At 44.4% G+C, this 18,619-nt stretch overlaps 1 protein-coding gene across 1 annotated transcript in view; it reads right to left on the reverse strand.

Annotated features, from left to right (window-relative positions):
- The window catches only part of LOC147747137 (cytochrome P450 4B1-like), a 274,411-nt gene that overhangs the window by 88,997 nt on the left and 166,795 nt on the right, over positions 1 to 18,619 (reverse strand). Inside the window, exons 6-7 of the mRNA XM_086952393.1 lie at positions 16,587 to 16,738; positions 1 to 107 (exon numbers count right to left, since the gene is read on the reverse strand). Coding sequence (XP_086808519.1) covers positions 1 to 107; positions 16,587 to 16,738 — 259 coding nt within the window. The remainder of the gene's footprint in view (positions 108 to 16,586; positions 16,739 to 18,619) is intronic.

Consider the following 18,619-nt stretch of genomic DNA (forward strand, 5'->3'; position numbering starts at 1 on the left):
CTTGGAACAAATCAGAATATCAAGAAAGTCTAAATGCCTCTTCTGTTGTATTTTTTCCAATTCTTTCTCATTTTTCAACAAATCTTTTCTCTGCTGGATCACTTTATCTGTAATAAAAAAAATACAGATTCATTTTATTTTGCACTATAGAAATCCTGGTACACATATTAATGTGCAAAAGTAGCAGCTAAGGTTGTATTTGTGAATATAGTGGCTACAAACTACACATATCCTAAAATTCCCACTAACAGAAAAGGCAAGAACCGCTATGTCCACAAAAGCAAAAGAACCCTAGCCTAGGAAGCATTTGCAGTTATGAGCCATTTTAACGTAATGGTGAGTGTAAAAGAATGTCTGGTACACAAATCAATTCCTTTATGATGATCATCAAGATAGAGTATTCATTTTGGTCGGTCTACAAGTCAGATGATTTTGGACTCAAAGTGGCCACAGCAAGGCCCTTTCTTCCCAGGATAATTATTATAATCTCAAGGGGCTCAGAACAAATTTCAAGAGTCCAGAAAAGGATATTCCCATAGTAAAGAAGTTATATTGTGATCGCTGGAGCCAGGGAATAACTGCAGTTGTGGGTAGAAGGTGACCAATTACATTTACAAGTGCCATGCAAAAACAAACCAACAGAACATAATATCACAGAGCAGCAGAGACCAGGAAAACCCCATCATCATGTTGGCTAAGCATAGCCTACATTTATATAGCCAGTCTTCTGTGCTTAGAATCTTTTTGGAAATTGTTCAATTAAATCATAGCACAGAAAATGAAAAGTAAATAAATATATCATTACTACTATTGAGTTCACACTATTACAAAATCATAATGTAGTTGTACATGTATCATTTCACTCCAATAAGAGAAAGTATTGTTTCATTTGTGTTATTAAAATTCAACTACTAAAGTTGTATACAGTGAATTAATAAGTAGAAAGACCGTAATGTCTTGCATAGTATTTTTAAACCTTTTGGATTTATATACTCAACCATGTTTTGTACTCCTTCAAGGACCAACCTATTCAGATGGACCAAAAGCACAAATAAATGTCAAAAGAGAGGCCTGTTTGTTCAGTGAGAAGTGTTTAAGTATCTCATAGATGTTATGTTATGTTATGTTATGTTAATAACATTTATTAGGCGCAACAGCTGCCCCAGCAAAGGGGCGTCCTGGCGCCAAGCAAAGGGGCGTCCTGGCGCCAAGCAAAGGGGCGTCCTTGAGGTATACAGTGTGAAATACCAGTGCTACATAGTTATTAGGAGGTGTTCCAAAAAGAGTCGGGTTCTCAATGATAATGTGATGTGCACTGGAAGGTCATAGGTACTGATTCCCCGTGTGCAGTGGGAATGGCAGAGTTCTTTCTGACCAAATCTAATACATTTTTGAATACGTCCTACTGTTCAAAGGATGAATCTTCTGTTACCCCATTGCCTAAATGCTCAGATGAGGAGCCAGCAATGTTTAGCCCAACCCCATGGTGTACTATTCAAGTAATAACTGTTCTTCCCTTAGATATATGTTTACTCCAGACATGGCATGGTCCTCATATGTAACTGCCTACCACAAATTGCACATATTTCCTTTCAGTAGACACACACAGTTGTATGGCAGTTCTTAACCTGCTTATCTCTTGCATATGAGAAAAACTAACAGTAACCCTTTCAGATTCGGATCTCTACATGTGGATCACAGGAACACTAACTGTAATGTTGTATTTTTTCATATCCAAAATCACACTATGTGATGACAAACAAGCAGCTGCGGCCGCTCCAGGTAAGAAGGGTGGGGCCGGCTGGGAGGAATTTCAAGAGATGACCCCAAGGGAAATCCAATTACTTGTTTAATTTTCCCTTGTGGTCGTCTCGTCTAATTATTAGGCTTGTTTTGAAATTCAATATAATCAAGTGCATAACTGAGTACATGATGGAGAAGACAGTGCCCAGGATATAATCACAGGGCCCGATTCACAGAATGAACTTAAGACTCAATCCTAAACTTACTACTATTTTGGTATTCACAGAATGTACTTACTACTTTTGGCATTCACAGAATGAACTTACTACTTTTGGTATTCACAGAAGGTAGGATTTTGTCTTAAGTCTGTCTTAAGACAAACTTAAGACAAAATCCTAACTTCTGTGAATACCAAAAGTAGTAAATTCATTCTGTGAATACCAAAATAGTAGTAAGTTTAGGATTGAGTTTTAAGTTTACTCTGTGAATCGGGCCCTAAATTTGGTTCTAGCAAGTCACACAATGAGCCTCGGAGCCATCTATACTGTATGCTCAGTAGAGTGCCCTGCAAAGCGTTTGTTGCGCCCACCCTCTTCCTATTCAAAATTCAACTTGTGCGCGCATTGATTGCGCTAGGTCTGCGGTGCATTGCTGTGTTATGTGAGTAACAAGGACCCCCTGTTAAATCAAGAATAACAATTCCTAGGACAGGGTAATGTACAATGAAAAATAAATTCCTAGGCAATAAAATGTGCGCATTGCTGTGTTGCCTGCAGATCTTTCCTTCCTTCTGTGCATTGGTTCAAGCCTGGGAGAGGTAATTGCTCCTCCCTTCAATTCAAACTCTCCTCTAATGGGCTCTACTGTTACTTCCTGTTTGTGTTCTCCTCGGGCTCTCCTCAAGAGCTGTTTGCTGCCCTCTTTACGCTTTGCTCAGTGCTCTGCTACAATGCTCTCCATTGTCCTTCCATTTCGCGGAGTCCTCGTGTTCTCTTCCAGTCAGGGCTTTAAGTGGTCTCAGACCTGGGCACAATTAAAAATGGACTTTAAGACGAGTCCCTGTTTATGAAATTTAATGATCGATTTCTGAACAATTAATGTAAAAAACCTCAAATCCTGTTTATATTTCACATGTTTTAATTAAGTTTATATTCCCAAAGAGGGTTAGCTATTTCACGATGTTGTGTTTCTGTATTTTTTGTGTCGCATATTACTTTTGTATTGTGCATACTTCGAACAAAGTCGCCTCCAGGTGTTTAAAACAGGCCACGACTGAGCACTCTGGAGCGGAAGACAGTGTGAGTTTCTCACAGGGCCTGTCATTGGGTCATAAATGTGTGCAAAGTAAATGGTCATCCAATCCTTGACCTCTTCACACAGTACACCGAATAATAGTCATGTATTCTAGTCACAATTGGGATTCTGTGCAACTGTGTGTCTAAAGGTGAAAAAAAGAAAATACAGTGCTTACAGGTGAGTGGGGCTATTGTGTGTTTGGAAAAGAGTGAAGTTATGGAGATGCAAGCAGGAGAGAGTGAAAAGAGGGTGCTGAAAAGGACAACGGTGTGTAAGATATGCAGATTTGTTTATTAAATGTTTAACAGAGTGAACACAACGGGTGTGATTGAGGCACGGAAGATCACTACCCCTTTTACAGGCTGCAGTCAAATTTAATTAACAGCCTCACAGAAATGAAACATTTTCAAAATTAATTATTAACAACAAAATCATTGTTCCTAATAATTTACTTTAAACAGCTAACAACCATTGGAAAAGCCAATAGTCCTGGCTGTTTTTAGATTCATGTCAGTTATGTTATCTGAATGGATGCAATAACAGAACGCTTACAGAGGACCCTAAACACTGGCTGAGTAGCTCACTAAGGAAATCACAGAAATGTAAATTTCAGGTTTCAGTCACTTTGTTAGTTATACAGGCCACACCTCCTTTACAGACCCCGACTTTGGCACCCCACTTAAAACCCTGCTTCCAGCACTTTTAATGCTTCTCCAGTGATATTCTCCAGTGATGAATGTGCCCACTCCTCTCCACCCTCTTTTCTAGCACGTTATTTTAGGCCCTCCTCCTTATGATATCTTTCAGTAATGTCTGTCACCTCTTCCTCTTCGTGATCGCCTCCCATGCTTTCCACTGCCCCCCTCAGAGGTCCTCTTTGGTGCTCTCTTCTAGTGCTGTCCTCCAGTGTTCTCCACCTCTCCATTCTCTTCATGCTCTTCTCCAGTGCTTTCCACAGTCTTCTCACGGTGCTCTTCACCAGAAGTGTCTTTTAGGGCACTCGTTTAGCGAGCCCTTCCAGTGCTTTCTTGCAGTGCTCTCCTCCAGTGTTTCTTGCTGCTCTTCCACTTCATGCTCTCTTCCAGTGTTCTCCACTGTATGTTCCTGACAGTGTTCTACTCTAGTGCTCTTCTCTGTCACCTCCTCATTGTGAACTCCTCCAGTGATCTCTGCTAACCCTTCTTTGTGCTCTCGTTCAGTTCCTCTTGCTCCTATTAGTGATCTTCTCAGGTGCTCTCTGCTCCCTGGTCTACACACTGGAGAAGCGTGGCTCAATGGTTAGAGCGGCAGACCCTGATGCAGTGGTCTGGCCCGGGACCAGGGTTCAATCCCCTCGGGTTCAATCCCCGCCTCGGTGGCTCTTGGACTCAATCTACCCGGACCTGATATTCTCGCCTTGGTGCCTAGTCTAATCATGGGTCCCACTCTGTGACTCTGGGCAATAGCTTACTTAATCTCCACAATGGCCCCAGCAGCGCTTGGATCTCTGGCTTCTCCTTGGGGGTGCCCAGGAGTGGACATCTCACAGGAAAGCCAGGAAGGGTTCCACAGTGGTATGAATAGGGCGCTACGAGACCTCTGGGCAGAAGGCGCTATATAAATACAAACACATTTACATTTACACTATGATAGAGACTTCGAGGCCACATGACTTTTAATTTCAAGCGGATGGGAAGATAATCTGTCTCTTGGTGCATGCCTATGCGTGGAGATGTAGGGAAAACAGTTGGAAAGTAATGGCAACAAGCGACTCTTGCTAATGCAGCCATCTCCACAGTCAGTTTCTTTTTTTTTTTTTAAATATCTTTATTCGATTTCCCCCCCCCCCTTTTTTCTGTTACAACCGGTACATTTTCATCGTTACAAAAAGTTTTAAACCATGTACAGATTTGTGTTTTAGAAAGTAAAGTTTCACAAATAATACCAAAGGAAGCAAAGAAAGCATACTTTTAACTCTTTCCACTCTTCCATTGATCCATGGGGAGCCATATCCTGCCCCCTAGGGCTCTTGCCTTTCTTCCTTTTCTATCATATATGGCCCTCTCTAAATTATATGTAGATAGTAATCTTGCCATCCAGATCTGAAACGACGGTGCTGATTTCTCTTTCCGAACTTTTGCGACAATTATCCTGAATACTGCTGTAACCGTGAAGAGAAATTCTGGATGGATGATATTTTCTCCTAAACTTATGCCCAATATTATCAATTCATCAGTTAGTTTAGTTTTTATTCCCAACGACTTTTCCAAAAACTCCTCAATTGCCAATTTTAAGGTGTATAATTGCGGGCATTGTGCAAACATGTGTGTGATATTGGCACCTGTTGAATTGCATCGTGGGCATGTTATTCCGGTGGTTCCCCCCCATTGGGCAATTCTAGCAGGTGTGTGATATAGTGAATAGACTGTTTTATAATGTTGGGTTTGAAGTGTGGCTGAACACAAAATGGTTCGTACAAGGTCTAAGGAGGTTTGTAGATCTTCCGGGCGGGCTCTTACTTCTTCACTCCATTTGTTGCTATATTTCTCTCTGTCGTCTGTTTTGTATACCTGTAGCTCTGCATACAACTGCCTAATTGAGCACAAAAGGCTACTTCCCAGATAGTCCATTATCCTACAATTTGTCATTCCTCCTGCTCCCCCCAGTTTTGTGTAAAAGTAACTCCTCACTTGTAAGTATTTAAAGAAGCTATTCCCAGCTATTTTATACCTATACTGTATGTCTTGGAACGTTAAGAATCCTCCTCCTGAATCCATCAAGTCCCCCAGTTTCTTGATCCCTTTTTCATCCCACTCTTTCATAACTGTGTCCCTAAAAATTTCTAGTAGAAGATCGTTATTCATATAGAGCCTCAGATATCTGTTATACCTTCCCAATCCCAATTTTTTCTTTATTGCCCTCCAAACTTTATATATTGCGCTCAGAGTCTTAAATCTTGTGTGTTTGAAGTATGCATAGTCCACAGTTGTAACTAAGGCGTTCTCTGCCGCCTTTCCCAAAAGTGCTTCATAAACATTTGCTGGACATATTCTCTCCTCCTGTTGAGCACTTCCACCTAATAACCCTTTAGAGTATTGTAGAGCTGTTGCCCAATAGTAAAATTTAAAATCAGGTGCCCCCCAACCTCCCCTCTCTCGTGGTAATGTCAAAAAACGGTATGCTCTACGTGTCTTCCCCTGTGCCCAAATTAAATTATTTACTGTTGATTCTATTCTGTTGAACCATATGCCTTCAAAGAATAGTGGGATTGCTCTGAACAGGTATAAAAATTTCGGAAAAGTAACCATTTTGATAAAATTAATTCGACCCATGAGAGTTAGGTGTAAGTTATTAACCCTCTCCATGTTACTTTTAACCTTTCCTAGCAAGGGTTCCATATTTATCTCCACTAATTTTTCTAGCTCTGCAGTCACCCTAACCCCCAGATACTTTGTGTCTGGAACTACTCTTGCATCTGCAAACGTAGTGTATCTGTTCTGTACTACTTGTGTTTTTCCCCTGTTCATTAGGTACCCGGACACCTCGCCGAATTTCCTTGCCTCCTGTTCTATTTCAATCAATGATTCCTCTGGTGTCGGTGTTATAACAGCCACATCATCTGCATAGGCAAATAGTTTGTACTCTTTCTCATGCAGTATAACTGAGGTAATCCCCCTATTTTGTGTAAGCCTTCTTAAAAAGGGATCTAAATATATCGCAAATAGTAAAGGTGAAGCTGGGCATCCCTGCCTAGTCCCCCGTCTAATCTGTACCGCATTGGAATAGGATCTATTAATACGTATCCTAGCACTGGGGTGTTTGTAAAGTGCCTGGATTGCGGTTATATATCCTCTACCTATACCAGCCCACTCCATAGCCTTCCATAGGTACGCCCAAGAGACCCTGTCAAAAGCCTTTTCGGCATCCAGAAAGATAGCCGCGACAGGGTCTCCTGAGGCCTCTGCTGCGTCCAGAATATTGATCAGCTGTCTAGTGTGTTCAGTAGTTCCTTTACCAGGTATTGCCATGTTGTGTAGGGGAGACCACTCTTTCTATTACCTTAGTCAATCTATTGGCCAGTGCTTTGGAGAATATTTTTGCATCAGCGTTAAGCAATGTGATCAGCCGGTGGGGGGCTTATCTTTTTTCAGGATCACTATTATATCCGCACCCGCCCAAGACTGAGGGACTATTCTGCCCCCCTGTGCCAAACAACAAATTGCCCATATATCCTTAGCTAGCACATCCCAAAAGGTCTTATAAAATTCTACCGGGATCTGATCTTGACCAGTTGCTTTACCGGATGGTAAGCTAAATATCGCATCTCTTATCTCCTGGACTGTTAGTTGTGTGTCTAGCATGTCCCTTTCTTCAATACTCAACCCATCCTGTGGACCTTGCATGAAGTATTCCAAACTTTCTCCCTCTATCTCTTCGTTATTTATATCTTGTTCATATAGCACCTCATAAAACCTCCTGAATACCTCTTGTATCTCCTCTACTTTATTGACAACTGCCCCAGTACAATCCTTAATTTCTTTTATCTCACCCGCTGCTAGCGTTTGCCTGGTTCTAACTGCGAGCAAGTGGCCAACCCTCTCATTAAATTCATAGCATTTCTCTTTATTTGCTAGGTACTTCCTTGCTGTTTTCTGTGCCAGAGTAACCCCCGTTTCTGACTTCTGCACTTCCATAGTCACCAGAATCTGTTCAATGGGGTCTTGCCTGCCTTTTGCATCTACTAGCATTTTTTCCAAGCCCATCAAAGTTCTGATGTCCTCTTCCACCTTCTCCTTTTCTTTTTTACTTCTTACCAGAGTATGGCTTAGTGTCTCTCCCCTCACTCCAGCTTTAAAGCTGTCCCACACCATGTCTGCTGAAGCTGAATACCTATTCATATCCCAAAATTGGGTTATCCATTCTTGCATTCTTATAATATACTCCTCCTCCTTCAACAGCCCTCTCTCAAACGTCCATATCGAGTTTATCCTTTCTGCCTTTTGGGGCATTACTAAGCTTAGAACCAGCGGATTGTGGTCTGACATTATTCTGGAGAGACATTCTATTTTAGCTCTGCTAACTAATGAGCTAGAGATAAAGAAATAGTCCAGTCTGGCTACTGTTTGGTGTGGCGCTGAATAGAAAGTGCTGCCTGAGCCTAGAGGGTTAAACTCCAGCCACGTATCCACCAGCGCATTATGGTGAGCAAGGTTTTGTACTGCTTTGTGTACCTTCTTTTTCCTCCCTTGATATCTACCCCCCCTCATGCCTATTAAGCCGTTCAATTCATTAATATTAAAATCCCCGCAGCAGATCACAGGCTCTGGCCACAAAGCTAACTCGCTGTCAATGAATTCAAATAATTCGGGCTCGTCTTCATTTGAACCATACAATGAGGACAGCGTACATCTTCCTGCGGCAGTTTCTATGTCTAGCAATACCCATCTCCCTTCCTGATCCTCCTTTTTCTTTTTAATCTTAGCGATACCTTTTCTAGCCAAAACTACTACCCCCTTATTTCTCCCCTCTTCTCCTGTGCTAGCAAGAACCTCAAAGCCCATCTGATCAAACAAAAATTCATCTTCAGCTGCTACATGTGTTTCCTGTAAGCAAGTGATATCAATTCTCCAATAACGCAGTAATGCAGAGAGCTTCTGTCTTTTCTCCTTATTGTTTAAACCACAGATATTAATCGTCATTATCCTAACTGCCATGATTTTAGTTTTGCTTTTACCAACACCTCAGCTACTATTTTTTCTTTATCTGTACATTTTCTTTCTGCTTCTTTGCAAATTTTACAAATCTGTATCATTTTACACCACCACCTTTCACCAGTGTCTTCTTCCCTTCCACCTCCCCCCCCTTTATCCCCCCCCACCCCAACTGCTGCCCCACCCCCCCTGTGACAGGCAAATAGGTCACTCCTGACCTATGCGTGTCCGCTTAGCATTGTAGTGTCGCTCCCCCCTCTCCTCCCTTCTTGTCTAATACTGTTCTTAACTATCAGGCTCGGTAAATTATCCAACATTTATACTCCCTTTCCTGCCTATTTCCTTCTGGCTCCCCCTTGCTCTTTTAATTCTGTCAGAAATTCCCCCGCTTTGATCTCAGAAAAAAACATTCTTGTACGGCCCGCATAGATAACCTTTAACTTTGCTGGAAACATTAGATAAGCCTCTGCTCCTTGAGTCTGAAATGCAGTGATCAACTGCCTGAGCCTCCAACGCCTTTCCACTGTTACATGACAAAAGTCAGGTCTAGCAAAGAAAGTTATTCCTTCCACCGTTTTTCTAGAGTCAGGTCTGGCTTTTTCCATTAGTTCTTGCCTTGCCAAGAAGTTGCCAAAAAATACTAACATGGCTCTTGGTAGAGTCTTTGAACCCTCTCTGTGAGTTTTCCTTGCAAAAAGCGGAAATCTGTGGGCTCTCTGTACTTCTTGTTCCCAGTCCCATGGTACCTCCGGGAAGGCTCCCTTTAGTAGCTTGATGACAAAACCTCTGGGGTCCTGACCCTCCATCCCTTCCTCTATTCCAAGAAGCCTGGCATTATTGCGCCGCTGGCGATTCTCCAAGTCCTCCACCTTCCATTGTAAGTCCTCCACGATCTTAGACTGTTCCTCTCTGGATGTTTGCCAATCATTTACCTCATCCTCTAATCTGCCAGTCCTCTCTTCGACTCCAATAACTCTCTCCTCCACTTCCTCAAACTTTTTATTTATTTTTCTGATTGACGCTTGGATTTTTTTAGTATCATGCCTGGCCCTCCGACTTTCAGCCCTGGCCTCCATTTGCATCTGTTTTAATGTGGCAAACATTATATCTAACTTTCCTCCATCATTTTGAGACTCTTGCTTATCCTCTTTATACATGTTGGAGGTAGCGGAGTAGTCCCATACAAGTTTCTTTTGTGTACCCTTATGTGAGCTCCCAGGGGAGCCTGTCTTTCTGGATGTCATTTTACGCCTTTTTTGCGTACCTCTTCCCCTGGAGCTGCCACTATCATCAAAGCTCGAACATGAGTCCGAAGAGTCCCTCTCTTCATTGCTACTTGCGAGTGTGGATTCAGATTCTTCTGGGACAGAGAAGAACCTGTCCCCCTCACCCCCTTCTGTAAGATCCACCTCTGACATGTTGTTATACAGTCTAGGGCTTGCAGTGTCTTCACCCAGTGCAGCGTTTTCTTTTCTTTGAGCTTGAGCCTGCTCCTCGCGTATTTCAGCCTCCACCTCTATCAGGGCCTCTAACACTGACACTGACACTAGCCGGTACCTGTTTGTGTGCTCTTGCACAGTTCAATTTTAATTGGTGTGTACCTTATTTTAAAAATCTTTTTCTTACTCACTGTGATGACCGTGCTTACTTCCTGACTCCTAGAGGGCCTGCGCTCGATTCTTCCCCTGCCCCGCCCCGGTCCGACACGGCAACCAGTGCCGATTGAGCGGAGGGCGGGACAGGAAGAGCCAGTGACCCCACCCAGACCATCGCGCTGTTAGCGCTCTAGTTGATTGCATCAGGCAGGGCATTTAGGGCGGCGAGGAGCAGCGGGAGCCTGCGGAAGGGAGGACTGTGGCAGAGTCTCCCCGACCCGCTTTTTTCACCTGCTGTGTTTGTTACAGCGCTCTGCGCTCCACACTAGCCGGTACCTGTTTGTGTGCTCTTGCACAGTTCAATTTTAATTGGTGTGTACCTTATTTAAAAAATCTTTTTCTTACTCACTGTGATGACCGTGCTTACTTCCTGACTCCTAGAGGGCCTGCGCTCGATTCTCCCCCTGCCCCGTCCCGGTCCGACACGGCAACCAGTGCCGATTGAGCGGAAGGCGGGACAGGAAGAGCCAGTGACCCCACCCAGACCATCGCGCTGTTAGCGCTCTAGTTGATTGCATCAGGCAGGGCATTTAAGCCCTCTCGTTGCCCAAGCGCGCAGCGGTTGCGCGCAGGGGGCGCCTTAGTCGCGCCTGAGACGAGCCAGAGAGGAGCCCGTCTGTGCCCGTCCGTGACCGAACGGGGCCAGGGGCCATGACCCCTGTTCTAGCGGCACCCCCTGCTAGCGGCTCTGACATACTCAGGTACTCCTCCAATGATCTACTAAATTTGTGGTTACCTCTGCAGAAAGGTTGTGTACAGGACCCCGGCTTCTGTCCCGGGGGTCCATTTTCATGCAAACATTGCCGCTACCAGTCATACCCCTGCCCTCCCCCCACAGGCACACTGACCCCGGAGGACTCCAGCTCTAGCCTTCCCAGGGGCAACAGCATACTCTGTAATATAAGATCCCTCCCTAAGCATCACTCGCAGGTTTGGGACCTAATCCACTCGACCCGCCCTGACTATTGCTTCTGTACGGAGACCTGGCTTAAGCCCCATCTGGTCCCCGCTATCACCTTGGGGATCCCTTCGGGGTATAAGATTCTTAGGCTCGACCGCCCAGTTAAAACCGGCGGCGGGGTGGCTGTAATTTACAAAGACACCCTAATTGTCACCTTTCTCGACCAATGCTGTACTAAGGACATTGAGGTCCTGGTTTTCAAGGTTGGTTCCTCCTCACAAGCTTGCTGGAAGGGAGCTCTGGTGTACCGCCCCCCTGGCCCCTGTGCCGAGGCTTCTACCCTCCTCCTGGAGACACTAGCTCCTCATATCAGCATAGGGACCAATTTTGTACTCCTTGGAGACTTCAATGTCCACAGTGAACTGTCTGACAATGCAGAAGCGCGTAACCTGCTGGCTGATCTATCTGCCCTGGGTTTTAAACAGTGCAACAGAGGTCCGACCCATCGGGCTGGTCATACCCTCGACCTAATCCTGTCCAACTCACATTCCTTGACTTGTTACCCTCCAATGCAGGTGGAATGGACCGACCACTTTGTCATCAACTTCTCCCTCCCCACCCTTATCAAAGAACGCTCCCAACCTGCCCCCCTCCCGTTATGGCGCAGGCAGTGGTACAAGGTGTCCGCTGACACTTTCAAAACTACTTTTGTACCCCCTGACTTTCTCCCCTCTGACTCCACCAGTAAGGCCCTGTCTAAATACAATGATGCCTTGATCACGGCGGTCAACCTAATTGCCCCTTTAAGACGCTGTAACCGGCGCTCTGACCGCAGGCAGGAACCATGGTACACGGACCTACTGCGTGCAGAGAAAAAGGTCTGCAGGAAGTTGGAGAAATCCTGGAGAAGCTCACGCAGTGCGGCCGATAAAGATCGCTACAGCTCTGCCATGAGACTCTATCATAAAAACATCAGAGCTGCCCGTAAATCCCACATTGTCTCCCAATTGTCTGAGGCTGGCAATGATTCAAAACTACTGTACCAGGTTCTCAGCACATTTACCAAGCCCGTCGCCTGTGACAGTCCGGAAATGCTGACCCAAAAACTGTGTGAAGAATCTGCTGGGTTCTTTGCCGATAAAATCGATTCTATTTATCAAAACATCTCCCTAGCTAGCCCTCCCATTGAGGAATTGGCCCCTTCCTCTAGCCTCCAGCCCGGAACAATCAGCGCTGTCTCTGTTACGCTGTCCTCCATTCCCGAGATTAGCTTAGAACAAGTCAACTCCCTGATTGGGACTATTAAATCAGGCAGCCCAGCGGACCCTGTACCCGCCCGTATCATGCACCTCATCGGGAGTGTCCTTAGTCCCTCTATTCAGATGGTGATCAATCGCTCCCTCTCTGAGGGACGGGTCCCCCAGGAGTTGAAAGAGGCCATGGTCAAGCCCATTAGGAAAAATACCTCCACCCCCTGGTCAGACATGACAAATCTGAGGCCAATATCCCTCTTGCCGTTCATCAGCAAATTGATGGAGAAGCATGTGAATCACCACCTTTCCAGCTTCATTGAGCAAACCGGCAGTCTGGACCACTCTCAGTCAGGGTTCAGGCCTAGGTATAGCACCGAAACGGCTCTTCTTTCCGTCACAGATGCTATACGCTTGTCCCTGGACAGAGGAATGTCAGTGGTGTTGGTGCTGTTGGACTTGTCCGCAGCATTCGACACCATATCCCACGCCATCCTCCTTACCAGATTAAAGGAGATTGGTATTGATAGATCTGCCTTGGTGTGGTTTACCAGCTTTCTCTCCGAGCGTACCCAGAAGGTGAATATGGGCTCTTTCAGCTCCCCCTCGGCCAGCATCACCAGAGGAGTCCCGCAGGGCTCCTGTCTTAGCCCTACGTTGTTTAACGTATATGTCTCCCCGTTGGCTAATATTATGAGGTCCTTCGGGTTTATGCCCATCTCTTACGCTGACGACACGCAGCTGCTGTTCACTTTTAAAAAATTTACTCCGGAGATAAGACAATCTTTCTCCAACGGCATGACTGCGACCGCCAGCTGGATGGCCACGAACTTTCTCCAGTGCAATGTGGGAAAGTCTGAGGTCATGTTATTCGGAGAGGCAAAAATCCTGTGGATCCCTGACTGGTGGCCCTCCAGTCTGGGGCAGGCCCCCTCCCCTAAACAGGTGGTGAAAAACCTGGGGGTTCGTCTAGATCACGACCTTACCCTTGCCCATCAGGCCAGCACCACGGCGGGATCTTGCTTCCACATTATAAGCCTCCTGCGGAAGGTGTTCCCCCTTCTTCCAGACTACACAAGAAAGACCTTGGTCCAGGCCCTCGTTCTGAGCCGCCTGGACTACTGTAATGGCCTTCTCTTGGGAGCTAACGAAGGCCCGCCTGGTGACCAATGCCCCCCCTAGAACTCCATCTCTGCCCCTTCTTAAGGCCCTCCACTGGTTTCCCATCCGGAAACGGGTGGAATTCAAGATTTGTTGTGTGGTACACAAGAGTCTTTACAACCTCGGTCCACACTATTTGGCCGAGAAATTTGTATACCACCGCCCCTGCCGCAATCTCAGGTCCAGCAACCAACTATTACTCCAGGTTCCTAGACACTATAAGACCAGACAGGGAGGTCGTGCCCTTTCCATTATGGGCCCGCGCCTTTGGAACAATCTCCCCCTCTCCCTTAGAGAGTGCCCGAGCCATCTAGCCTTTAGGAAACTCCTAAAGACAACTCTATTCTAGTTGGAGCGCTGTCTGTCCTGTTCTTCACAGCACCGCACGGAGATACACCTTCGGGTGTGATGCCGGCGCGTTACAAGCCCATAAATAAATAAATAAATAAACATTTGTCCTGTATTTGACATCCCTGACATCCCTGCCCCGCCATCGGCCTCTCTCACCTCTTTTTCTGTGTCCCGGCCATCGTCCTGCCTCCCCTGCATCAGTTCTCGTTCAGCAGCGTCTGGCTGAGCAGCTACGCGGCGTTCCGCGGGAAGCGTGAGCTCCGTGATCTCTGGTTGCTTAGCAACCCCTCCGCTTGCGTCCTCGAGGACGTTCTGAGCTGAATCGACGGTCGGCCCTGATGCCGTGTTTTGCGAGGTTGCTGTGACTGATCCTGATGCCTCTGGAGGAACTTTCGCGCTGAATACTTCAGACATCGATGGCTGCCGATAGGTGACATCGGTTTTCTTCTTTTCTGGTATTTCCCGCGCCGCTGGGGTGATGTTGCTGCCTCGTACCTCTTTGCTTTGGCTGATCCCCTTCTCTTTATCGCTGGCTTTCTCCAACTTGCGCATCTGTGCTTTAGTTATCGTGGAGACTGTAGGTGTTGTTCTTTTGCTGCTAGCTGGTGCCTTTGTCTTTGGAATTGTACCCGTTCTTCCCGCTTCTTTCTGCAGCATCTCTTTGTTTGCTCCACCCGATATGGGCTGTTGATGCTGCTGCTTATCTTTGCCGCGGGTCGCCATCTCTGCCATGAATGCTTCGAGGAGTTTAAGATTTATTGATTTCGCTTTCACGAAAGCTCGTGTGAGGCCAACAATTCCGCTGTGAAATAATCTCACAGAAGTGTTTCCTACTTGTTGATTCCAAGAGACAGGTTGCATGCTGTTTTCATATCTCCATCGAAGCCTGAGTTTGTGCGTAGGTCGGAGAGGGGTCTGTGAGCGACTGACTCCTACAGCGCTTCAGCGGCCATCTTGCCTCCAGCCTTGAAGAGTCAGTTTCTGAGGTACTCAGTTCTCAAATATTGAGAGATTAGGAGACCCAGGCACAAGGAGAATAGGATTTTCTCAAATTCAAATCATTTGTCAAACTAGTAAAACTGAAAGTGCAATGTAGTAGTGCTAGCTCCAAGGCCTGTAACTTTCATATTTTTGCTTGTTGGTAAACAGACCATGATTTGTCTCACACATGTTCGTAGCCAATGGGTTACAGTCCAGTTGTTTAAATCTCATATTGATAGCAGCCTTCAGCCTAATTATAAATTCTCCCATTGTTGGAAAAACATGAGAGCAGAGGAGAAAGTTCAAAAAGTGATTGGCAAAGAACACCGAATCGACCAATTTAGGAGGCTGGGATTGTAATTGATTTCTCCTGGTTCCACAGTTTTCTTCCTGCCCACTAGACTCCAACCTATGTGGGGTGGTTCTGATGGCACGGTGAAGACAATGTCCTTCTCAGGTAAATGCCACTAGATTGGGGGCCATAGCCACATTTCTATTATAATGTTAATTACTAGTATATTAAGGTAATGGTCAAACTGGAATTTAGTTTATAAGTTTCCCCTTTCCACAGCACTAATGTATCACTGGACCACACCTGGTGCTAGCCCAAACCAGTGAATTGCCCACGTTGTTGAGGGAGGGTTTTGGTCTTGTAATTTTTATAGCATTCACTACATGAATCAACCCTGTTATGAAGCACTCCTAAAGTTTGCAGGAAAAAAGAGAATAATGACATAGATAGATCATGACAACTGTTTTTTTTTACGTTGGGCTCTGGGGCAGTAAGTGGCAATAGGGCAGTATCAGTGGTGGATACTGTTGTGTTCCATTGGTGTCCCAGGAACAAATTACTACTTTTTTTTAAGGAATCAAGAAAGGAAGGGTGAAAAGTCCCATCATTGCCTAGGAAGGAATGATAAAAACTTTAGTATTTAACTCATTTTAGTTACACATACAGGATTGATGAAAGTCTGATGTGGCAATGGGAATCCATTTATTGCCGCACAGAGGGGGAAAATTTAGGGAGAACATTGCTGTTGGCAACACCTGCATTTGTGGTGGTATTGGTTTTGGTAGAATAACGGGTAGTTTTGCCAAAGGTAGTGATAATGGTATCGCGTGTTTGTGATACTGATGGTGGGATTGAAAGTGGTGATATTGGCAGTGGTGAATTGTTGGTGTGGTACAGATAGAGTTGGTATTGGAGACCGTGAATTGGAACACATTCCTTGATAGGCGTTGAGATTGCATCTTGAATAGTAAGCCCTCTTTGTGAAAAAGATATTTAAGACAAGGCACAAGAGTTGGAAGGCTGGATGGATTGAAGCTCCATCCTTATATTAGCTTTCTACAATAAAAACGTTACTGCAATAACTAGGGATGACATCTCTGTTGAACCAAAAAGGCGACAAGAAGTGAAACAGTAATCAAGTTATCGGTTCCAGGAGAAGCTATTCCTTCTGTATTTGCAAAGGTTAATGGTTTTGCTACTTATTAACAACCTATGTCTAAAGGTCATTCCTGAATGCCATTGGTGAGGAAATTAGATTATTTTTACCTGTATGAAGGTGGGCTATTCTGCAGGCCCTCCGGAACCGGTACCCATCAGGACTGAGGTAGTAAATAAGACTATTGTGATAAGGAAATAAGCGAATTCTCTGCTGCACGAGGTTGGAAAGATCATAGACTGCTTGGATGTAGGATGAATTGCTGCCAAGAAAAAGATAAAGGAAAGGATAAATCAAGCTACTCCATGACTATAGGTGATTCCAGTGAATTATGGTTAAACATGGAATTTGGTAAGGTAAAGTGCATTGGGGTATTGAAATGAGTAACATCACAAAAAGTAGTTAGGTACACTGACACAAACGCAAATAAAACTCTGGAGTGCTGCAGATTCTTCTTTTTGCACACTTGATTGGCTGTGCATAAGCATAATGCATCTTTAGACACTTGATCGTGTCAACGGTCCACCCTGATCTTAGTCACTGACATGAAATGCCCTGGGTATGAAGACATTATCTTACTATCTATGTGAGCAGCATAAGGGGTCACACAGGACTTGAGAGGAGTAAAGATACAAGAAATAAGTTGTTTTGGTATTAACAAACAATTAAAATAAAAGAAATAAACATATCAAAAACACTCAAATGACAACATTACATATCATACAATATTAGTACGCTAACCTAAATTAGGGCCAATGCACTAAAGTAGACAAAAAAGTGATGGATGGAATGCTTGAATTAGTCTTAGCCACTGCATCCCAGTCCATCGTTATTTTGCACACCATGCCACCTCAGATTGGACCCAGCCATATGCAAATCAGTTTGACCCTGTTTTAAAGGGAACAGTCCAGTCCAAACTGCTAGGTCGGTTCCTCCATGAACCAGAACAGAAGCATCCCAGGACTCGTTTAGCCCTTGTTAGGGATCATCAGCTTGATACAGCTTGATTCCAGTAACACCTTTTACATGGGACCCACGTCTGGGCATACCAGTCTCACTTAAAGCAACACACTACATTATATAGAAAGTGATGGATTTAATGCTTGAATTTATCTAAATTAAATACATCCATCACTAAGATGAGGAAATACATTGATTCGTGTGGTTATTTAACATTTTGTCAACACACTCTGGCAACACAAATAGGACTGGTCTATAAATAAAAGTGCCTTTTGTGTCACTGATGGATATAGGCACTCAATAAGTCATCATATATGTACCCTGTCATTTCTCTTTTACTCATGCATCCATTGATGAATCCACTAACTCATTCTTACATTAACCTTCTAACACAACTGCAATAAAGCACACAAACTCAACAACGTATACAAGATAAATTAAAAGAACACCAGAAAACATTCTGCAGTCTAAACATAGTGGTCATATGTTTGCAAGAGCAAAACTAAATATAGCAGCAGTTGGTGTCTGTCTTGCAAAGGTACTGTAAATAGTCAAACTTTTTTAGAGTTAAAGCATGCTGCCACATATAGAGCCTATGTGTTGGCCACCTTGGAATGGTAAAATAATTCCATATTGTTCTCCTAGTTTGGAGGGAGTGGGTACATAGGCTGTGTGGCAAGCAAGTGACCTGTTAGCACTGTCTGGAGGGCTGTACTGTCCTCCTAAAAAAAATCAAATAAAGAGGAAGCAAAGAAAATTAAGGGGAACTATAAAAGCTGAAAATTCTAAACTAAAGGACTGGCCATCCAGTCAGAAACTTAAGCTCAGTATTTTGAGATCGATGCACATGTGATGAGAAAATGGTATTAATTCGCAGTGCAAGAGAGCCAATGATTGATGCTGACTGAACCATTACCCCATGCAGTTTGCTATGAACTGACAAGAGTGTAAATGACACTCAGAACAGAGCTGACCCTAGGGATGTGTGTGTATGTATATGTGTGTATGTATATATTCACTGAAAAATACATAGGTTTCAGGCAGGTTATAGTTAGGAATTATCATTTAAAAAACCTTAGAAATTCATTGAAAAAACCATAGGTTTCAGGGGTGTTATAGTTAGCTGGATCTTTCACTCATACAAAACCATTGAAATTCCTCTGTTATAGTTAGTTGTATTAAC

Source organism: Lissotriton vulgaris, chromosome 1_1, assembly GCF_964263255.1.
Source record: "Lissotriton vulgaris chromosome 1_1, aLisVul1.2, whole genome shotgun sequence".
NCBI classification, from domain to species: Eukaryota; Metazoa; Chordata; class Amphibia; order Caudata; family Salamandridae; genus Lissotriton; species Lissotriton vulgaris.